Below are 21,023 nucleotides of genomic sequence, written 5' to 3' on the forward strand. Positions count from 1 at the left end.
GATCTTTAACCCACGGAGGGAGGCCAGGGATCAAACCCACATCCTCATGGATCCTAGTTGGGTTCTTAACCCGCTAAGCCACAACAGGAACTCCCCAAAGCCAACTTTTAAAATTGGGCATTTTGTTTGTTTGTTTGTTTGCCATGCCTGCGGCATGTGGAAGTTCCCAAGCTAGAGATGGAACCCAGACCTGAGCTGCTGCAGTGACAATGGCCCTTGGCCTGCTGCGCCCCAAGGGAACTCCTTAAAATTCCTTTTTAAATCAGGAAATGACACAAAGGAGCAGGGCTTGAGGTAGGCCCGGTATGGGGTGTCAGGTTTCCTCCAGACAGATTGATGAAGTGTTTTTGAGGGAGACATCAGGAGGATGTGGTACCCTGCCTCCCCACTGTAAGATCTTCACTTAAGGTGACTCTATTTGGGATGGTTAGGATTCTTAAGTTGCAAATGACAAAAACCCAATTTGAACTGGTTTGAGTAAAAGAGATGATAGAAAATTAAATATCTGGCTTCAGGCACAGCTGGGTCCAGGGGCTCAAATGATCTCTCCATGTCAGGTCTACATAGACTACCCCCACTTCCCCTGCAATGAGCTCAAAACACACTCTTATCACTTCATGTGTAGACCAAACCCATAAAACACTTTACAACCAGTGGGCCCCCAAGTAAATGCTCATATGCCAGTAGTGAAAGCATATTGTATGGCAGCGCCTAGATGCAAGAGGTGCTGGGAGATGTAGTTTCTGGCTGGGCAAGCCAGATCCAAGGACAACTCTTTACTATGGAAAGGGAAGCATGCGTTTTAATTGGCACTAGCAATCTCTGCTACATTCTCATTTTACTGCTGAGGAAACTAAGACCCAGAGAGGTTGACTGACTTGTCAAAAGGCACACAGCAAATAACAGAATTCATTTGAACCAGATGGTCTGACTCCAAATCTCACCCTCTCTCATTTCACAGATTGATGTTCTTTGTTTTATGGAAATCTCTTTATCTAGTCACTTGGGGTTGGGATTCTATTAGGCCCAAAGGTTTTTCTGATTTCTTTGTACCTCTTAGACTGAGTTTGCAAAATGATGCTAAACTAAGGTGAGGTGTAGTTTCTTGAAAGATAGGGGTGGTGATGGTGGTGGTAAGAGTAGTGGACTTTTTTTCTTTTTAGTGGCAGTCTTCATTTAATTCAGCAGTCACCCAGAACTCTGAAGCAGCACCAAATTACAGAAGTAGCACTGGCAACAATAACAGCTACCTTAACCCATCCCAAGCACTGTGCTGAGCACTTTGTCTGGATTATCCCACTTAATCCTCTCAACAACCCTAAGAGGGAGGATCTATTATTATCCCCATTTTATGGGTGAGGAAATGGAGGCACAGAGAGGTCAAGTTATTGCTCAAGGTCACAGAGCCATTATAATCAATGGCAGTGGCAGGATTTGAAGTCAGGCTTAGAGCCCCAGAGCCTCTAGTCTTAAGGGCTCCACCCACAGATGAGAGCATTATGTCTGGGACCAAGCATTCTGTTCTGTCCTAACCGGCCATGTCTGGGTCTCCTGTCTCCATAGTGGCTGCCAGAGAGTGCAAGATATGATGTGCTCTCTGGAAACCAGGAAAAGGCCATTGCCACCTTAAAGAGGATAGCCACGGAAAACGGAGCCCCCATGCCTCTGGGGAAGCTCATCATCTCCAGACAGGTCAGTGCCTGGAAGACTGACTGTGGTATGTGTGTCCCTGTGCATGAGGGAGCGTGTATAAAAAGTGGGGCATGCATGTCTGTGTGCTCACGGGTATGCCTTGAATGGGTGTGGGAACGCGGTGGGCAGGATCTGCAAGGAGAATTTAGCAACTCTGATCTGTGCGTTTTCACTGCCACATCCCAAAATTACCACGGGAGAACGCAGCCAATGATTAGAGAAATGTGATGTAAAATCCGATAATGAGTCCTGTAACTACTCCTGCTTCGATTTCGTCATTCAGCACCCATGAAGTTGGATTAGTTGATGTGATTGATTGGCAAAGGCTTGACAATAAAACCAGTAGAGAGTGCCAAGATAGGCTTAGATCCAGGGCACCAAGCTGCACTTAGGTAGACATCTTCAATGGTGGTACCTCACTCCCCATGGCAACACCATCAGGGAATCTGCCAGGGTGAAAATGTATGAGCACCTACCACAGGTGCAAGTGGGGAGAAGGGAGCCAGGTTAAAGCCTGCAGTCCCTGCCCTTGAGAATGAACCAAGTGGCTTACAGAAACATCACGAAGACTCTTAAACAAATAACAGACCCTACAAGGAATTTTTTTAAAATTATATTTCTGATTATTTCTATATTAGGCAAAAAGAACTGCGTGGGATTTCACCAGATTGAAGGAAAGTGTTAGGCATTGTCTGACAACATAGAAGCCAGGAGGCATACCCTAGATCTGCTTTGGGAAGCACCAGGGTATGTCAGGAACATCCCAAAGAGCAGGAGCCTCATATTCTCAAATATATTCATTAAGCATATTAATGAGCATTGTCGTTTTATTTAGGAATATATTGGGAGTTCCCTGGTGGCTCGGTGGGTTAAGGACCTGGCATTGTCACTGCTTGTGGCTCAGGCCACTGCAGTGGTGTGAGTTCCATCCCTGGGCCAGGAACTTCCACATGCCATGGGAATGGCCAAAAAAAAAGAATATATTATGAAAATAGCTATGTTCATGAAGCCAATATTCACAGGTAGATTAAACCATCTATAATCCATAATTTTTTATTTATTTTATTTTTATTTTTATTTTGTCCTTTTAGAGCCACAGGTGCAGCATATGGAATTTCGCAGGCTAAGGGTCAAATTGGAGCTGTAGCTGCTGGCCTACACCATAGCCATAGCAACTCGGGATCCAAGCCACATCTGTGGCCTGCACCACAGCTCATGGCAATGCCAGATCCTCAACCCACTGAGCAAGGCCAGGGATTAAACGTGCATCCTCACGGATGCTAGTTGGGTTCATTAACCACTGAACCACAACAGAACTCCCCATAATCTTCTTAAAATAACTTTTAGCACATTTAAATAAGTGATCACTTCTCAAACTGCTACTAAGAAAAATGTGTTTATTGCATATATCTAAGAAGATAATCACAATCATAGAATATTTCTTTTAAAAATGGAACATTGTAAACCAAAGATTTTATAAATTAGTAAATTATATAAAATTGACAACTATAATTTTAAAATACAGCAAAAATAGACAAAAAGTAATAATTAATATACAGCAAAAATAAAATAAAATTGGCAAGTGGGTCAATTAATTTTTGTCACCTGGACCTAGAGCTGGCTTTGAGTGAGGAAGGTGTGAAATGGTGGGAGGCGTCTATGGACTGATTTTCTTTTTTTTTTTTTTTTTGCTTTTTAGGGCCGCACTCGTGGCATAGGGAGGTTCCCAGGCTAGGAATTGAATTGGAGCTACAGTTGCCGGCCTATACCACAGCCACAGCAACACCAGATCAGAGCCATATCTGTGACCCACACCACGGCTCACAGCATTGCAGGATCCTTAACCCACTGAGCGAGGCCAGGGATCGAACCCAAGTCCTTATGGATACTAGTTGGGTTCATTACCTCTGAGATAAGATGGGAAATCCTTGGACTGAGTTTTTTGCTCCCTGGTCCATGGGATCACCCAAGAGGCCTCAGAGAGGCCAAGCCTGAGGGGTCTGCTTCCCAGCTCAGGATTCCAGGCTGGCATGGGGATGGGGAATCAAACCTCTGGTCATTGCTTAGTCCTGGTTGGAGTCCTCCCTGGGCTGGGGGTGGGGGGTAGGGGATGGCTGAGTGCTGTGGATTTGAGTCCTGAGTTTTCCAATCCTGAGTGTCCAGGCCACCAGAAACCCCCCTCCCAGCCTCAGGGTATCCACTGGTCAGAGGCCACCAACTGATGCCCACACATCTGTAGGAGAGGAGAGTAAATGGCATTCTTTGTCTTGAAACAGGAAGACCGAGGCAAAATGAGGGACCTTTTCACACCCCATTTTAGATGGACAACCTTGTTGCTGTGGTTTATATGGTAAGAGCTGTTCATTAATGCTTGGATTTCCCTCATCTGCACCCTATTTTAGTTTTGCTTTAACTCAGAGCTCAGAAAACTCCTCCAGCTTGGGCAACATTTGCAAAACTGAGCATCTCTTTCCCAACTTCTGTGTTATTGCCCGTATTATTATTTCTTAGTGTTTTCCTTTAACTTGGCTCACTTTTTACTCAGATAAATGTCTTTCAAAAGGAAACTTTATCTGCTTTAAGGAAAAATTTTAACAGCCAACCATATTTCAAAGTTGCTTATAAAAATAAATACAGTTGGCCCTCCCTAGCCACAGGTTCCACGTTCAGGGATTCAACTGACCACAGATGGAATATATTTAGAAAAAAAATTCCAGGAAATTCTAAAAAGCAAAACTTGAATTTGTTGTGCACCAACATTGTAGTTATGACTATTTACATAGCATTTACATTGTCGTTGCAATTCTTTATGTGGCACTTACATTGTATGAGGTATGATAAGTAATGCAGAGACAATTTAAAGTAAAAGGGAGGATGCAGGTTATGTGCAAATACTACATCACTTTATATAAGGGACTTCAACATCCAAGGATTTTGGTATCCATGGATTTTTTTTGGGGGGTGGGGGCAGTCCTGGAACCGATGCCCCCACTGACACTGAGGGGGGATTGTACAGTAAAAAGTAGATAGATTGATGGTTTGCCAAGGCACTGAGCCGCTGTATTTAAGAGACAGACAAGGGGGAAGGTGGTAAGGACTCATTAGCACGTAAGTAAGGCTGAGAGATGATCAAAGAATTGAAAGAAACTTAGAATTTTTTTTTCCCACAGTGAGATTTAATACTTCTGCTATCTCCATCCCCCTCTCTCCTTACCATGCCTTGGGTACCACCAGTGGCGCAGGGCCCATATTTTGGGAACCCCTGATTTGGTCAACAGGGGCATTCTTAGAGCTTTCAGTTCTGATCTCTTTCTGCTTTCTGCTTTTTCTTTTTCTTCTTCTTCTTCTTTTTTTTTTTTTTTTTTTTTTTTTTTTTTTTTTTTTTTTTTTTTGTCTTTTTGCCTTTTCTAGGGCCACTCCTGCGGCATATGGAGGTTCCCAGGCTAGGGGTCGAATCAGAGCTGTAGCCGCTGGTCTACACCAGAGCCACAGCAACTGGGGATCCGAGCCATGTCTGCAACCTACACCATAGCTCACGGCAATCCCGGATCCTAACCCACTGAGCAAGGCCAGGGATTGAACCCAAAACCTCATGGTTCCTAGTCGGATTTGTTAACCACTGTGCCAAGACGGGAACTCCTCTTTCTGCTTTTTCTTAAAATACAACCATCACAGTGCCCCGAGGGCATTTGTAGTAAGTAAGTAACCTTACACTACAACTGGTCAAATTTCAACTTTTTCTTTCAACTCTTTCTACCAAGTCATGTACACAGCGTTAACAGTGCACAAAAAATTGTCTAGCTAAGGCTTTGTGCTGTTTTAACCAGTTCTCGCTTTTCCTGTTCACCTTCAAGCAGAGGTGCTAATCAGCAGGGAGGTGTCCTCCAAGGGTCCATTGCAGGGAAAGGGAGGGGAAAGCTTTGATAATACACAGCACCGAGCTCCAGCTCTGCCCCCGCATTCTGCATCAACGTACCAAGCATTTATTAAACACCTGCTGTGTGCCCAGTACAAGGATGGAGTCAGCAGGATATTTTTTAAAGGTGGGGAAACAGAATCGAGGGCATCTATCTTTGCATGTGTGTGATTCTGTTGGGCTGATGTGACTCAAACACTAAGCAATTAATTAGAGATGAATTTGAGAATACCATAGAAATCATTATATTTGCAAGCACGTATTGAAACCCAAAGAAATGAATCACTGGCTTCTGCTTATAACTGCGTTCCCATGTAACTGTACTACAGGATAAGAATATTCTGGTCCTATAGACTCAAGTGTTCTGGTTCCTAGGGCAGTTGGGCATTAATTAACTGTGTCATTCTTATCTAAAATGCCCGTGAAGTCTGCAGACTCCACACTTGACCTGACACACAGCAGGTGTTTAATAAATGCGTGGTGCGTTGATTCAGCTGCCAGGAATGCAGGGACAGAGCTGGAGCCCAGTTCTCCATACACTTTTTCCCCTGCTGTTCAAAAGTAGAGTATTCCAAGGAAACCTTTCATAAGCTGAGGCATAAAGTGAAGAAGCAATTACCTGAGGACACCTCTTGCTAACAAAAGAAACAAAATAAATGAAATCAAGCACAGGTGCTCACAGACACTACACTATGGTGGCTTGATGTTGATATGCTGAGTGTAGTTCCTGGGGAAGGAGCTTGGTGGCGCCACTCCCACTGCTTGGGTCAAGTGCTGCCTCTATAAAGGCTGAATACTATTTTTGCTTTTCGCCTTTTTTTATAAAAGGTAAAATCCCCTTCGGACTTTTTCCGGTGAGCAAAAACATACTAATGTAGGTCTTTTGTAAAAGTGGAGTAATTAAACTTTGGAAAGTGAGGGATACCTAGATTATCAAACTTTTCCCTCCTCTTCCCTACCCAACTCGATCAACTCAACCCAGAAGCCCTGACATCTATGGACATCTCTCAAAATGACTGTGTTCTGCCAAATTTTGGTCCCCTATTTTTTCCCTCCTTTTGCCAATAAACACCTTAGGGGTGGCCTATCTGTGATATAATTGTTGATCTTTCAAAGGACACAAGATCACTTTTCTTTAGCACATCACTGTGCTTGGTACCTGCCATCTTCCCACTCAAGGGGTCCAGGACAGCCCCCAAAAGGTCCAGCGTGGCCTGAGCCAAAAGACTCATCTCTGCCACTCCTGCTGTCGATGCAAGTCCTTCCCGAGGGGAGAGAGAATGGGGGCTTGCCTCCCTGCCCTCATTTCCTTACCTTTCTCGCTTCCTTCCTGGCAGGTTTTCCAATGCGTTTTCTTACTATGGACTAGTTCTGCTCACCACTGAGCTCTTCCAGGCGGAGATGTCTGCAGCAGTGAGTAGCACAGCCTTCTGTCAGTTAACCTCCTCCTCTTCCAACTACAAGGTCACACACACGCACCCAACCCCCAGGTCTGCCCTCACAGGTCCCAGGAGAACGTTTCTGTGCAATCTGACATGTGAGAGCTGGGCTGTGGTTTCCAAGACGCTCTGTAGAGACCTGGACAACCTTGTCAGGAGAATAGTGTCATTAAGGCAGAGTCGCATCTTCTGTCCCCAAAGGAGGTCCATGATGCACAGCACTGAGTTTTATGGCTCTGACCCTGAGCAGTAATCTTCATATGCTCATTAAGTCTGAGGAGCAGACTGTCACCCAATCCTGGCCACTCAACAGAACCATCTGGGGAGATTTTAACCAAGGCGGTACCATTTAAAAAATGCCTGGACCAATTTATGTGGCATCTTTGGGGGTTGCACCCAGGCAGGAGTGGGTTTGAAAAGCTCCCCAGGTGATTCTTTTGTGCAGCTGGAGGTGGGAACCACTGAACAAAAGGAATGAATAAAAAGCGAAGTCTGTACAGAGATGTCTAGGCTTTCAAACCAATCTGTCTTTAATGGAATACATTGAACCCAGGATGGGGGCTTGAGGGATCAAGTTCTTGCCTGTTTGTGGGACTTGTCCAATTATCTTTTTCCTGTTAAGCCTCTATAATCTGAGTTAATGGTTTGGTTTATTGGTATAAGGATTTAATGAGAGAGCAGAGTCACACCTCACAGGGAGGTGTGGGAAGAGTCTTAAATCAGCCGCCCTGAGGAAGCTGTTCCATTGTGAATGTGGGATTGGTATTGAGTGAGCTTAAATTGTTTGCCCCTAATGGGGCAATTTTTTTTTTTTTAAGCAAAGCACGGGCTCCAATTGGATGCTATATATAGAGCAAAGATTGGCAGAGCTTTTCTATAAAGGGTCAGATAAGAAATATTTTAGGATTTATGGGCCAAACAGCTCTGCCATGTGGCAAAAAGCAACTGAGCACAATATGGAAACAAGCCTTGCCTCTGTTCCAAGGAAATCTTTTTTATGACCACAAATTTGAATTTCATATCCTTTTTTTATGTCATGAAATGTTATTCTTCTTGTTTATTTTTTTTTTTTTTGTCTTTTTAGGGCTGCACTCCTGACATATGGAGGTTCCCAGGCTAGGGGTTGAATCGGAGCTACAGCTGCCAGCCTCCACCACAGCTACAGCAACGCCAGATCCAAGCCATGTCTGTGACCTATGCTGAAGCTCATAGCACACCAGATCCTTAACCCAGTGAGTGAGGCCAGGGATCTAACCCGTGTCCTTATGGATACTAGTCAGGTTCTTTCTGCTGAGCCATGACGGGAACTCCATGTTATTCTTCTTTTGATTTTAAAAACTATTTTAGGAGTTCCCTGGTGGCTCAGTGGGTTAGTGATCTGGTGTTGTCACTGCTGTGGCTCTGGTTACTGCTGTGGCTTGGATTCAGTCCCTGGCCCAGGAACTTCTGCAGGCCTTGGGTGTGGCAATAAATAAATAAATAAATGTAAAAACCATTCTTAGCCTGCAGGCCAGGCAGAAAGCAGGGGGGACCAGACTTAGCCTGCAAGCAGATGTTTGCCAACCTGTGTTAAAATCTCATTCTTATTCTTGGGTGGGAAAGTGATAGGGAAGGAGAAGTGGGTTGTGTTATGAGAGGAACCCTGAGCTTAAGGTACTCTGATCTTTTATACCAGATGATAACCTGCCTGCTCTTTGTTCTGCAGAAAGAAGCTGTATCATCAAAGGCCATAAGCAAACCTGCCCTTTACTCCAAAGGGGGATGGATGCTCTCTGTCTTTCAAGGCTATTTGCTAAACTAAAATCCTTGAAAAGATAGTCCAGGACAAAGGCAATAAGTGCCTCTACTTATAAAACATGCAGAGTATGTGAGAGACCCATGGAGAATTGTCTGCTAACCCCAGTAAGAGGTTACAGCTGGTTCAAAGGAGCATTCAAAAGACACATGTAGGAGTTCCCACTGTGGCTCAGAGGGTTAAGAACTTAACTAGTTTCCACAAGTATGAGAGTTTGATCTCTGACCTTGCTCAGTGGGTTAAGGATCCAGCGTTGCCAAGAGCTGCAGCATAGGCTGCAGACGTGGCTCAGATCTGGCATTGCTGTGGCGGTTACGTAGGTTAGCAGCTGCAGCTCCGATTAACCCCTAGCCTGGGAACCTCCATATGCCTCAGGTGAGGCCCCAAAAAGAAAAAAAATCTAAAATAAAGGACACATGTGTATAGGCAATCAGAAAAGCTGAAATGGATTTACACTTAGAGGCAAAACTTGGCAGCTTGCTTAAGGCAATAAGCAATTGCATCACCAACAGATACAGTTTGGATTTTTTTTTTTTTTTTTTTGTCTTTTGCTATTCTTTGGCCGCTCCGCGCACATGAGGTTCCAGCTAGGTCCAATCGGAGCTGTAGCCACCTACGAGAGCACAGCAACACAGATCGAGCCGCGTCTGCAACCTCACCACAGCTCACGGCAACGCCGATCATTAACCACTGAGCAAGGCAACGAACGCAACTATGGTTCCTAGTCGGATTGTTAACCATGCGCTACACGGAACCAGTTTGGATTTTGAGACAAGAATCATTTGCATTAGTATTAGTATTCCATAATGTGAAGTTATATTTTATTTTATTTTTTAGTGATTTTTATTTTTTTCCATTATAACTGGTTTACAGTGTTCTTTCACATTTCTACTGTACAGCAAGGTAACCCAGTCACACATACATATGTACATTCTTTTTTCTCACGTTATCATGCTCCATCATAAGTGATTAGATATAGTTCCCAGTGCTACACAGCAGGATCTCATTGCTTATCCATACAAAGACAATAGTTCCCATCTATTAACCCCAATTCCCAGTCCATCCCACTCCCCCCCCCTCCCTTGACAACCACAGGTCTGCTTTCCATGTCCATGAGTTTCTTTTCGGTGGAAAGCCTCATTTGTGCCGTATATTAGATTCCAGATATAAGTGACATCATGTGGTATTTGTCTTTCTCTTTCTGACTTACTTCACTTAGAGTAAGAATCTCTAGTTCCATCCATGTTGCTGCAAATGGCGTTATTTTATTCTTTTTTATGGCTGGGTAGTATTCCATTGTGTATATGTACCATATCTTCTTAATCCATTCATCTTTCAACGGACATTTAGGTTGTTTCTATGTCTTGGCTTTTGTGAATAATATTGCAGTGAACATGTGGGTACATGTGTCTTTTTCAAGGAAAGTTTTGTCTGGATACCCGCCCAAGAGTGGGATTGCTGGATCATACGGTGGTTCTTTCTGAGGTACTTCCATACTGTTGTCTATAGTGGTTGTACCAATTTACATTCCCACCAACAGTGCAGGAGGGTTCCCTTTTCTCCATCTCTCCAGTATTTTTTTTTTGTGGACTTATTAATGATGGCCATTCTGACTAGTGTGAGGTGGTATCTCATGGTAGTTTTGATTTGCATTTCTCTAATAAAACAGGGATGTTGAGCATTTTTTCATGTGCTTGTTGGCCATCTGTAAATCTTCCTTAGAGAAATATCTATTCAGGTCTTTTGCCCATTTTTCAACTGGGTTGTTGGCTTTTTTGCTATTGAGTTGTATAAGTTGTTTGTATGTTTTAGAGATCAAGCCCTTATCAGTTGCATCATTTGAAACTATTTTCTCCCATTTTGTAAGTTGTCTTTTTGTTTTCTTTTTGGTTTCCTTTGCTGTGCAAAAGTTTGTCAGTTCGATTAGGTTCCATTGGTTTATTTTTGCTTTTGTATCTGTTGCCTTGGGAGACTGACCTGAGAAAACATTTGTAAGGTTGATGTCAGAGAATGTTTTGCCTATGTTCTCTTCTAGGATTTAATGGTGTCTTGTCTTACGTTTAAGTCTTTAAACCATTTTGAGTTTATTTTTGTGCATGGTGTGAGGGTGTGTTCTAGTTTCATTGATTTGCATGCAGTTGTCCAGGTTTCCCAGCAATACTTGCAGAAAAGACCATATTATTCCCATTTTATATTCTTGCCTCCTCTGTCAAAGATTATTTGACCATAAGTGTCTGGGTTTTTTTCTGGGCTCTCTATTCTGTTCCATTGGTCTGTATGTCTGTTTTGGTACCAGTACCACACTGTCTTGATGACTGTGGCTTTGTAATATTGCCTGAAGTCTGGGAGAGTTATGCCTCCTGCTTGGTTTTGTTCCTCAGGATTTCTTTGGCAATTCTGGGTCTTTTGTGGTTCCATATAAGTTTTTGGATTGTTTTAGTTCTGTGAAAAATGTCATGGGTAATTTGAGGAGTTCCGATGTGGCTCAGTGGTTAACGAATCTGTCTAGGAACCATGAGTTGCAGGTTCGATCCCTGCCTTGCTCAGTGGTTAAGGATCCGGCCTTGCCGTGAGCTGTGGTGTGGGTTGCAGACGTGGCTCGGATCCCGTGTTGCTGTGGCTCTGGCATAGGCCGGCGGCTACAGCTCCGATTAGACCCCTAGCCTGAGAACCTCCACATGCTGCAAGAGCAGCCCTAGAAAAGGCAAAAAGACAAAAAAAAAAAAAAAAGGTTAAAAAAATGTAATGGGTAATTTGATAAGGATTGCATTGAATCTGTAGATTGCTTTGGGTAGTATGGCCATTTTTACAATACTAATTTTTCCAACCCAGGAGCATGGAATATCTTTCCATTTCTTTGAATCCTCTTTAATTCCCTTGATTCATGTTTTATAATTCTCAGCATATGTCTTTTACCTCCTTGGTCAGGTTTATTCCCAGGTATTGGATTTTTGGGGTGCAATTTTAAAAGGTATTGTGTTTTTGTATTCCTTTTCTAATATTTCATTGTTAGTCTACAGGAATGTGACCGATTTCTGAATGTTAATCTTATATCCTGCTACTTTGCTGAATTTGTTGATCAGTTCCAGGAGTTTTTGGGTTGAGTCCTTGGGGTTTTCTACATATAGTATCATGTCATCTGCATACAGTGACAATTTAACCTCTTCTCTTCCAATTTGGATATGTTTTATTTCTTTTGTTTGTCTAATTGCTGTGGCTAAGACTTCCAAAACTATGTTGAATTAAAGTGGTGAGAGGGGGCATCCTTGTCTTGTTCCAGATTTTAGTGGGAAGGCTTTCAGCTTTTCTCCACTGAGTATTGTATTTGCTGTGGGTTTGTCATAAATGGCTTTTGTAATGTTAAGGTATGTTCCCTCCATACCCACTTTGGTAAGATTTTTTTTTTTTTTTTTTTTTTTTTTTTGGTCTCTTTGCCTTTTCTAGGGCCGCTCCTGCAGCATATGGAAGTTCCCAGGCTAGGGGTCTAATCGGACTGTAGCCGCCGGCCTATGCCAGAGCCACAGCAACACGGGATCCGAGCCACATCTGCAACCCACACCACAGCTCACGGCAAGGCCGGATCCTTAACCCACTGAGCAAGGCCAGGGATCGAACCCACAACTTCATGGTTCCTACTCAGATTTGTTAACCACTGAGCCACGACAGGAAATCCATGGTAAGAATTTTTATCATGAATAGATGTTGGACTTTGTCAAATGCTTTTTCTGTATCTATTGACATGATCATGTGGTTTTTGACTTCTTTTGTTAATGTGGTATATGACGTTGATTGATTTGCATATGTTGAACCATCCTTGTGAACCTGGGTGAAGTTATATTTTTAAAAAAGCTTAAAGATAATGAAAGGCGAGCTAACCTATAAAGGGTTCAAGGACTTTTTGCCCATTTCAAAATCCTTCAGTCTATTTCCTAACAAATGATATGGGATGGAAAAAAGATAAAGTAAGGGAGGTCAGGACTGTGGGGCAAAGTAAAGGGCTGTGGATAAGTCAAAGTTTTAAGTGGGGTGGTCAGGATGGCCTCAATGAGAAGGAGAGATGATTTAAAGGAAGACTTGAAAGAGGTGAGGAAATCAGTCATGGGGATTTGTAAAGTGCAATTGAGGAAGAGAGCAGCCAGTGCAAAGATCCTGGGGGAAACAGCAAGAAGACCCATGTGGATGAAATAGCACGAGCAGAGTGTGGGAGAGAGAAGGTGGGATCAAGGAAGCCCAATAATATAGGCGGGGGTCACTGGGGCCACCCTAGAATCTGTCTGCCCCCTAAGCACCTAGATGTGCCAGTTCCGGGCTAAGCACATTCCTATACATAACCTGCTTTCGGAGTCTCAGCCACCTCGCCCTGTGGTTTCCATAGCCCCAGTTTAACAAGGAACCTGGGGCTTAGAAAGATGCAGCTGTAACACTGCTGGTTGGGATGCACACCCAAGTCTGACCCCTGAGCCTGTTCTCCAGTCCCGACGCTCCAGCCAAATCCTACCCAAGGCAGGAGTTGCGGGGAGGAGGGTGCAGTTCAAGACTGCGCATGCCTCTGCCTCTCTTCCTCTCTGTCTCCACCTCCCAGTCTCCAGCCGGAAGAAGGCCGTAGAGGCAAAATGCAGCCTGGCCTGCGAGTACCTGAGTAAGGAGGATTACATGGACCTGCTGTGGACCACGCTCTCTGAGTTCCCAGGTGAGGGACCTGTGTGAGGTGGGGCTGGACCAGGGCAGCCTGGAAATGTGGCTCGACCTGGTACCGCCTGGCGCAAATACCATTGCTGAGGGAAGCTGGGGGTTTATTTTCAGTCGTTAGCTACAAGTTGTTGAGACCTGCAAAAGGGCTGCCATTTTACTCTATTTGAAGGCTAACGTGTGAAGCTGCCCGGTTTCACACCGGCTGGCAGGAGACCCCTGGGTCAGAGACCAAAGACTGTTACTCAAGGCATGGCCAGAAGCCTGCCTAGTATGTTAGTGCTGGCTCTTCTTGCCCCCCAAGTCCCATGGAGAGGATGAGGAAGGATCCAGGTGAATCTTACACATGCAATGGATTTGCAGCACAGCTGAGGCATCTCAAGCTAGGGAACCCACATCTTTTATAATGGGCTGCCAAAAACCTGCTCTGCCTTTGCCCTGAAGAGTGGCATTGTCTTTATTATGTTGGACAGTAAACAGACTTTCATCTTGCTCTAGAAGGAGACAGTATTGCTCTCTTCCAAGGCTGTTGGCTATACCAACAACCTTGAGATGCTAACCTGGAACAAAAAGGGACAGCTAGTGCCTCTGCTCATAAGATGTACAGAAATACAAAATCCCTGTGGAGAATTGTTCCTCAACACCAGTCACGCTGGAAAGGATCAGTGGGGTGTTAAAAAGCCCAACCTGCATGTAAAGCAAAGGTGATTGCTCTTACATCTAAGTCTTTCCATCCTAATCAATTCAAATATTGATATAAACTTTTTTGACGTGGAGTTCCTGTTGTGGTTCAGTGGGTTAAGAACAACATATGGTGTCACGGCCAACATAGCGGCTGTGAAGATGTGGTTTCAATCCCTGGCCTCATTCGTTGGGTTAAGGATCTGGTGTTGCCACAAGCCGTGTCATAGTTTGCAAATGTGGTTTGGATCCGGTGTCAGCGTGGCTGTGGCATAGGCCTCAGCTGCAGCTCTCATTTGACCCCTGGGCTGGGAACTTCCATATGCTGCAGGTACAGCTGTAAAAAGAAGAAAAAAATTTTTTTCACTCAAAAAAAAGAATTGATATCCCATCACTTCTGCCATATCCTAGTTACTAGAAGTGAGTGGCTGTGGTCCAGCCCACTGTCAAAGGGAAGGAAATGACACAAGGTGTGAATACCAGGAGGTAGGGGTCACTGGGGCTCACGTCAAAGCGACCTCCCCTGGTGCCCCTTCTCCCTTGCAGGTGTCCTTGTGACTCTCTGGATTATCGACCGCCTGGGCCGCAAGAAGACCATGGCCCTGTGCTTTGTCGTTTTCTCCTTCTGCAGTCTCCTGCTGTTTATCTGTGTCGGAAGGTGGGTGGTGAAACCAGCTCTCTCTGGCCAGCAGGCTTGTTTCTCAGCTTGGGGTCTTCAGGCTGTGGATACGACCCTTGGGGATCTCCCCCCAGCCCCTCACTAGGACTGAGGCTTTTGGCTACCTCATAACTGGCCAAAAGATCAGGCTCAAAGTTGGGCCTCTGACGCAGGTAGGGGTTCCAGGGCACTTTGGTCCAAATTTTGCTCCTGCACCATCACATTTAGACTTTTGATATCATCTCCCAATGAGGTCGTGCACATAGCTGTTTAATTCACATTAAATTAAGAGTGTTCATCTGTTGCATATTTCAAGGCTCTGTTTTATAATCCTCTTTTGGCATTTCTCCATCTTTTCCATCTATCAAGAGCCTCAAAATATGCAAGTGGCCTGGGCCTCTCTTGACCAGAGAGGCCCCAGACCAAATCACAGATGAGCAATCTGTGGAAGGTCTGGAGATGCAGCCTAGATCCAGAAGCCGATGTTCAAAGACATTATGGGAACAATGGAACAGAAAACTGGGAATCAGGATTATTTGGAAAATCCTGAATAGAAGTTTACTTTCCCTGGTTCAGCTGGTTCCTGGCTCGATTCCTGCTCCCACTAGGTCCTATCTGGACTCTGGATTGTTTATATTACATCTCCCCAACCTTGTCCCTACCCTGGGCACCACAGGTGTTTCCGTCTCCACATAGAGCTTTGGAGAATGATAAGCTTATCAGAGTAGGCCCTTGGAGAGGGCATGGGGCGGGGGGGTCTGCATGCCTGTGTGAGTGCGTATTGGGTAGAGGTGGGCTTGGCCGATTTCTAGGGTGTACAGTCAACCTGAGCAGATAAGACATCACTGAAAGAAGCTGACAGAAAAAATACCTGCTCATCTGCTTTTTTTTTTTTTCCCCTCTCTCTCTAGAAATATGCTCACTCTTTTACTCTTCATTGCAAGAGCGTTTATTTCTGGAGGCTTCCAAGCAGCCTATGTTTACACACCTGAGGTAGGAGAGATGTCTGGGAGCAGTGGGGGCAGAGAGTGGGAGGTAGCTCTGTTTCCAGAAACACCCAGCTGGGCTCCTCCGAATGAAATTTGTCCTTGAGTCTGAGAGGGAACTCTGAAGGCCTTCATTATTTCAGGCTTTCTTTCAATCGTTATTTTCTGCTTATAAAAGCTCATGTTCAGTGTACAAGTTCCAAATGTTACAGGGCTATATAAAAACCTCAGATTACTCAGCCATAAAAAGGAACAAAATAATGCCATGTGCAGCAACATGGGTGGAACTAGAGATTCTCATACTAAGTGAAGTAAGTCAGAAAGAGAAAGACAAATACCAGATATCATTTATATCTGGAATCTAATATATGGCACAAATGAACCTATCTATAGAAAAGAAACAAACTCATGGACTTGGAGAACAGACTTGTGATTGACAAGGGGGAGGGGGCAGGCATGGGATGAACTGGGAGTTTGGGGTTAGCAGATGCAAACTATTGCATTTGTGTGGCTAAGCAATGAGATCCTGCTGTTCAGCACAGGGAATTATGTCCAATCACCTGTGATGGAACATGATGGCAGACAAAGTGAGAAAAAGAATGTGTGCGTGTGTGTGTGTGTATATATATGTACAACTGGGTCACTTTTCTGTATAGCAGAAATTGACAGAACATTGTAAGTCAACTACAATTAAAAATTTTTTTAAAAAGGCAGTCTAAAGGACCCCCACATTCTGCCTTCCCAGAGACCACTTTCTTGAATAGTTCACTGTATAACCTCCCAGATTTTTTCCTAATTTATATTAGTGCATGTATCACATTGGGCAACTGAGCAATTCAGATGAGTTTAATAAAGGGGCTAATTATAATGGTGTGGGGTAGGGCTCAGGGAAACCAAAAAGTGTTGGAGCAGTGCCCCAGAGCTCATGATGGGGTGCAGGAGGCTAGGCACACAGCTACCACCCAAGGCCTAGAGCTCAGGTGGGGTGAGCAGAGGGTGTATAACAGGGTCTCAGGAGGGAGCTGTGAGGATAAAAGCTGTGAACTTTAATTGAGAGACACATATGGCCTGAGGCAGCCTGGGAGGGCAGAAGCAGGGGAATAAATACCATGGTGGCCTCCATCTTCCACCTTCTTCCCCCCTCCCACGGGACTTCCCATTGGCTGAACCCAACTGAAAGCCAGAGAGCCAAGAAATCCTTTGTGGTCCACACTGGTCAGCCCCCAGGGCAGAGAATCAGGTGGGGAAGAGTAGAGAGAGGTTCTGGAAGGGAGGATAGAAGACAAGGCACTCAGGACATAGGAAACTTCTTTGCTCTTATTAACTATTGCTATGCTATACCATATTGTACGGTACTATATGGTGAATATATATCCTATATCATTATGTACAGTTCTTTACTATGCTATATAGTGTCCTGAGCCATGATAGGAACTCCAGCATATGTAATATATTATATGTCATATATAACATATAGCATAGTAAAAGATCATACATAATATACACCATATTATACATATTATATGGCATATATTATACAGTATACTTTATTGTACTATATTATATGTATTATATATACTATACTACACTATATAGTATAGTATGGGCAAATCATAACCTTATAACAATTCTCCTATCAATCAATACTCAAATTGTTTTCAAACTTCACCATTACGGTGCAGAGGAAAATAGCTTCACCTATTCTGTGCACCATGTGTGCTTTCTTTAGAATAAATAAGGTGGAGGATTGCTGAATTAAAACCTGTAATAAACATTGCAAATGTTGAGAGAGATTGAAAAAAAATTCACCCTCTAAAACATGGCACAAACATGGCACTTCATACAATGGTGTCTGAGCGTGACCATTTTCCCACAGTCAGGGATTATGGGTTATGCCTGGTATTTATTTTATCTCATCTTTTTTTTTTTTTTTTTTTTTGTCTTTTTGTCTTTTTTGTTGTTGTTGTTGTTGCTATTTCTTGGGCTGCTCCCGCGGCCTATGGAGGTTCCCAGGCTAGGGGTTGAATCGGAGCTGTAGCCACCAGCCTACGCCAGAGCCACAGCAACGCGGGATCCGAGCCGCGTCTGCAACCTACACCACAGCTCACGGCAACGCCGGATCGTTAACCCACTGAGCAAGGGCAGGGACCGAACCCGCAACCTCATGGTTCCTAGTCGGATTCGTTAACCACTGCACCACGACAGGAATTCCCTCATCTTATTTTAGATAGGGGCAAAGGGAGGGAAGAAATAGTATGTACCAGATGCCACTCCAGGAGGAGGAGCCGTCTAGATTGTTCCTCATGCCCTCAGGTCTGCATAGCACTCCAGAGTCTTCCAGCTCACCTTCCAGGCCCAGTGCCAAGCCTGCCTCCTCCAGGAAGCCTTCCCAGATTTCCCCCTCTCCTGACTTCATTTTGCCCTCTGCACCTGTGCCCCACTTTGGTATTTTCAGTCATGCCACATGCCACCCCCAAGGAGACTCCTACTCAGGGTCCCTGTAGACAAGGCCTGGATCTCCTGTTCTTTAACTGTCTCATCTAGCTTGGTGTCCCCTCAACAAAGCCTTATGAATTGATTGCTGGAGCCTCCCAGAAGGGCCTCAGGAAACACTAAAAGGCTGCCTGCCCTGTAGGGACTGGGAGGCTCAAGGTCTACACCAGGGCTATATCCAAACTGCCGCCTTCTTTTGTTCAGGCCAGGAGCTAAGAATGGTTTTTATGTTTTTAAATGGTTGAAAGCAAAATTGAAAGAATATGGAAAATTATATGAAATTCAAATATCAGTGTTCATTATAAAGCCTTATTGGTGGGAGTTCCCATCGTGGCTCAGTGGTTAACGAACCTGACTAGCATCCATGAGAATGTGGGTTCGATCCCTGGCTTCACTCGGTGGGTTAAGGATCTGGTGTTGCCATGATCTGTGGTGTAGGTCACAGATGTGGTTCGGATCTGGCATTCCTGTGGCTGTGGTGTAGGCTGGCTACTACAGCTTCGATTCGACCCCCAGCTTGGGAACCTCCATATGCCATGGGTGCGGCCCTAAAAAGACAAAAAGACCAAAAATAAAATAAAATAAAGCTCTATTGGAACACACCACACTCCTTCAAGTGCTGTTGTGGCAGAACTGCTTAGTTGCCAGAGACCAGAAATCCCCCAAAGCCTAAATTATTCACTCTGGCCCTTTAAGAAAAAAATTGCTGACTCCTGGCTTAAATTAATCCAGACGGCTACTCCTAACAATAAAAAATTGGTTAAATAAGTGATGATTGATCCAAATAATAGAATTCTGTGCAATAATTAAAAATCATGGTGGGTTGGAGTTCCCGTTGTGGTGCAGCAGAAATGAATCCGACTAGGAACCATGAGGTTGTGGGTTCAATCCCTGGCCTCACTCAGTGGGTTAAGGATCCAGTGTTGTCATGAGCTGTGGTGTAGGTCACAGACACGGCTCAGATCTGGTGTTGCTGTGGCTCTGGCGTAGGCTGGCGGAAACAGCTCCAATTAGACCCCTAGCCTGGGAACCTCCATATGCTAAGGGTGTGGCCCTAAAAGGACCAAAAAAAAAAAAATCATGCTGGGGAGTTCCTGTCGTGGCTTAGCTGAAATGAATCTGACTAGTATCCATGAGGATGTACATTTGATCCCTGGCCTCGCTCAGTGGGTTAAGGATCCAGCATTGCCATGAGCTGTAATGTAGTCACAGATACAGTTTGGATCTGGTGTTGCCGTGGCTGTGGTGTAGGCAGGCAGCTACAGCTCCAATTCCACCTCTAGCCTGGGAACCTGCATATGCCGTGGGTATGACCCTAAAAAAAAATCAATAAAAATTTAAAATCATCCTGGGAGTTCCCACTGCGGTGCAGCAGATTAAGGATCTGGCATTGCCACAGCTGTGGCATAGGTCACAGCTGCGATTCAGATTCAGTTGTGGCCTGGGAACTTCCAAAAGGCCACAGGTGCAGCCAAAAAAAATTTTTTTAAATCACACTGTTAGAAAAGCTCAAAGATGGACACGGGAAAGTCCACAATCTTTCTCAAAGAGGGGGAAAAAAAAATAAAAGTAGGACGTACTGAAATACCCAGTTGATGAAATGATATCCTCTCTAGAATCTGCCTTCATATAACTTAGGCAGGGAAGGAAGTGAGAGAATGTGACTGAAAGAAGCACAGGCCATAGAGGATTGGTTATACTATTCTGCTTCAGTCTGTGCTTGAAATTCTTCATGACAGAAGGGAAAAATAGGAATTTAGTACCTATATATTCATCCATTTGGATAGAACCAGCCAGGGCAGAAGGACCCTCTTGCCAAGTTCCCACCCCCCAGCGTGGCTCTTACCCTCTTTCTCAGTTGAGTTTCCTTTCCTCTTTGGGGTGAGACTTCCCACCCCACTCTTCCCCCCACTCCACCCCACCCCCCTCTTCCACCCCTTAATGAAATCCCGAACCCCTGAAGGACTCATCCTAACTCACGCCCAACCACAGCAGAGGCAAGGGATAATCCCATTGTTCCTGGGCCAGAGGGGAGGAGAGGCCTGCATTTTCTCAATGTGGCCACTTTGGCGGCTGTGTTTCAGGTCTACCCCACGGCGACCCGAGCGCTGGGCCTGGGCACCTGCAGCGGCATGGCAAGGGTGGGCGCTCTCATCACCCCGTTCATTGCTCAGGTAGGTGTCACCCCAAATACAGAGAGGACAGCCATTATTATAAGCTGAGCTGCTGCTCTGCCCTTGGTCTGCATCCTCCTCTCTCATCCTGGCAGCCCATCCTACAAAAGAAGCAGTATCACTCACAAATGAGAAAACTGAGGCTCAGAAGGGGCAAGAGACCTGTTCAAGGTCACACAGCTGGGAGGTAGAAGAGCCGGGAATCAAACTCCTGTCTTTCTGATGATATGGCTGAAACCAATTTGATTGAGAACAAGCAGGCCCCCATGCCTCCACTGGAAACATATGATCCTGTCCCTGGTTTCTGAATTGGATAATGAGTTGTCATTGCAGGATTTTGCAGCTCTCTGTGTCTTTACAAAAACCTTTTGTGGGAGTTCCCGTCATGGCACAGTGGTTAACGAACCCAACTAGGAACCATGAGGTTGCAGGTTCGATCCCTGCCCTTGCTTAGTGGGTTAACAATCCGGCGTTGCCGTGAGCTGTGGTGTAGGTCTCAG

The 21,023-nt window shown here is 44.7% G+C and overlaps 1 protein-coding gene across 1 annotated transcript in view; it reads left to right on the forward strand.

Annotated features, from left to right (window-relative positions):
- The window catches only part of SVOP (SV2 related protein), a 101,711-nt gene that overhangs the window by 73,729 nt on the left and 6,959 nt on the right, over positions 1–21,023 (forward strand). Inside the window, exons 9-16 of the mRNA XM_021073883.1 lie at positions 1,564–1,692; positions 3,969–4,042; positions 6,946–7,011; positions 10,949–10,959; positions 13,425–13,532; positions 14,759–14,870; positions 15,782–15,863; positions 20,434–20,523. Of these exons, the coding sequence (XP_020929542.1) occupies positions 1,564–1,692; positions 3,969–4,042; positions 6,946–7,011; positions 10,949–10,959; positions 13,425–13,532; positions 14,759–14,870; positions 15,782–15,863; positions 20,434–20,523 (672 nt within the window). The remainder of the gene's footprint in view (positions 1–1,563; positions 1,693–3,968; positions 4,043–6,945; positions 7,012–10,948; positions 10,960–13,424; positions 13,533–14,758; positions 14,871–15,781; positions 15,864–20,433; positions 20,524–21,023) is intronic.

Source organism: Sus scrofa, chromosome 14 (genome assembly GCF_000003025.6).
Source record: "Sus scrofa isolate TJ Tabasco breed Duroc chromosome 14, Sscrofa11.1, whole genome shotgun sequence".
Taxonomy (NCBI): Eukaryota; Metazoa; Chordata; class Mammalia; order Artiodactyla; family Suidae; genus Sus; species Sus scrofa.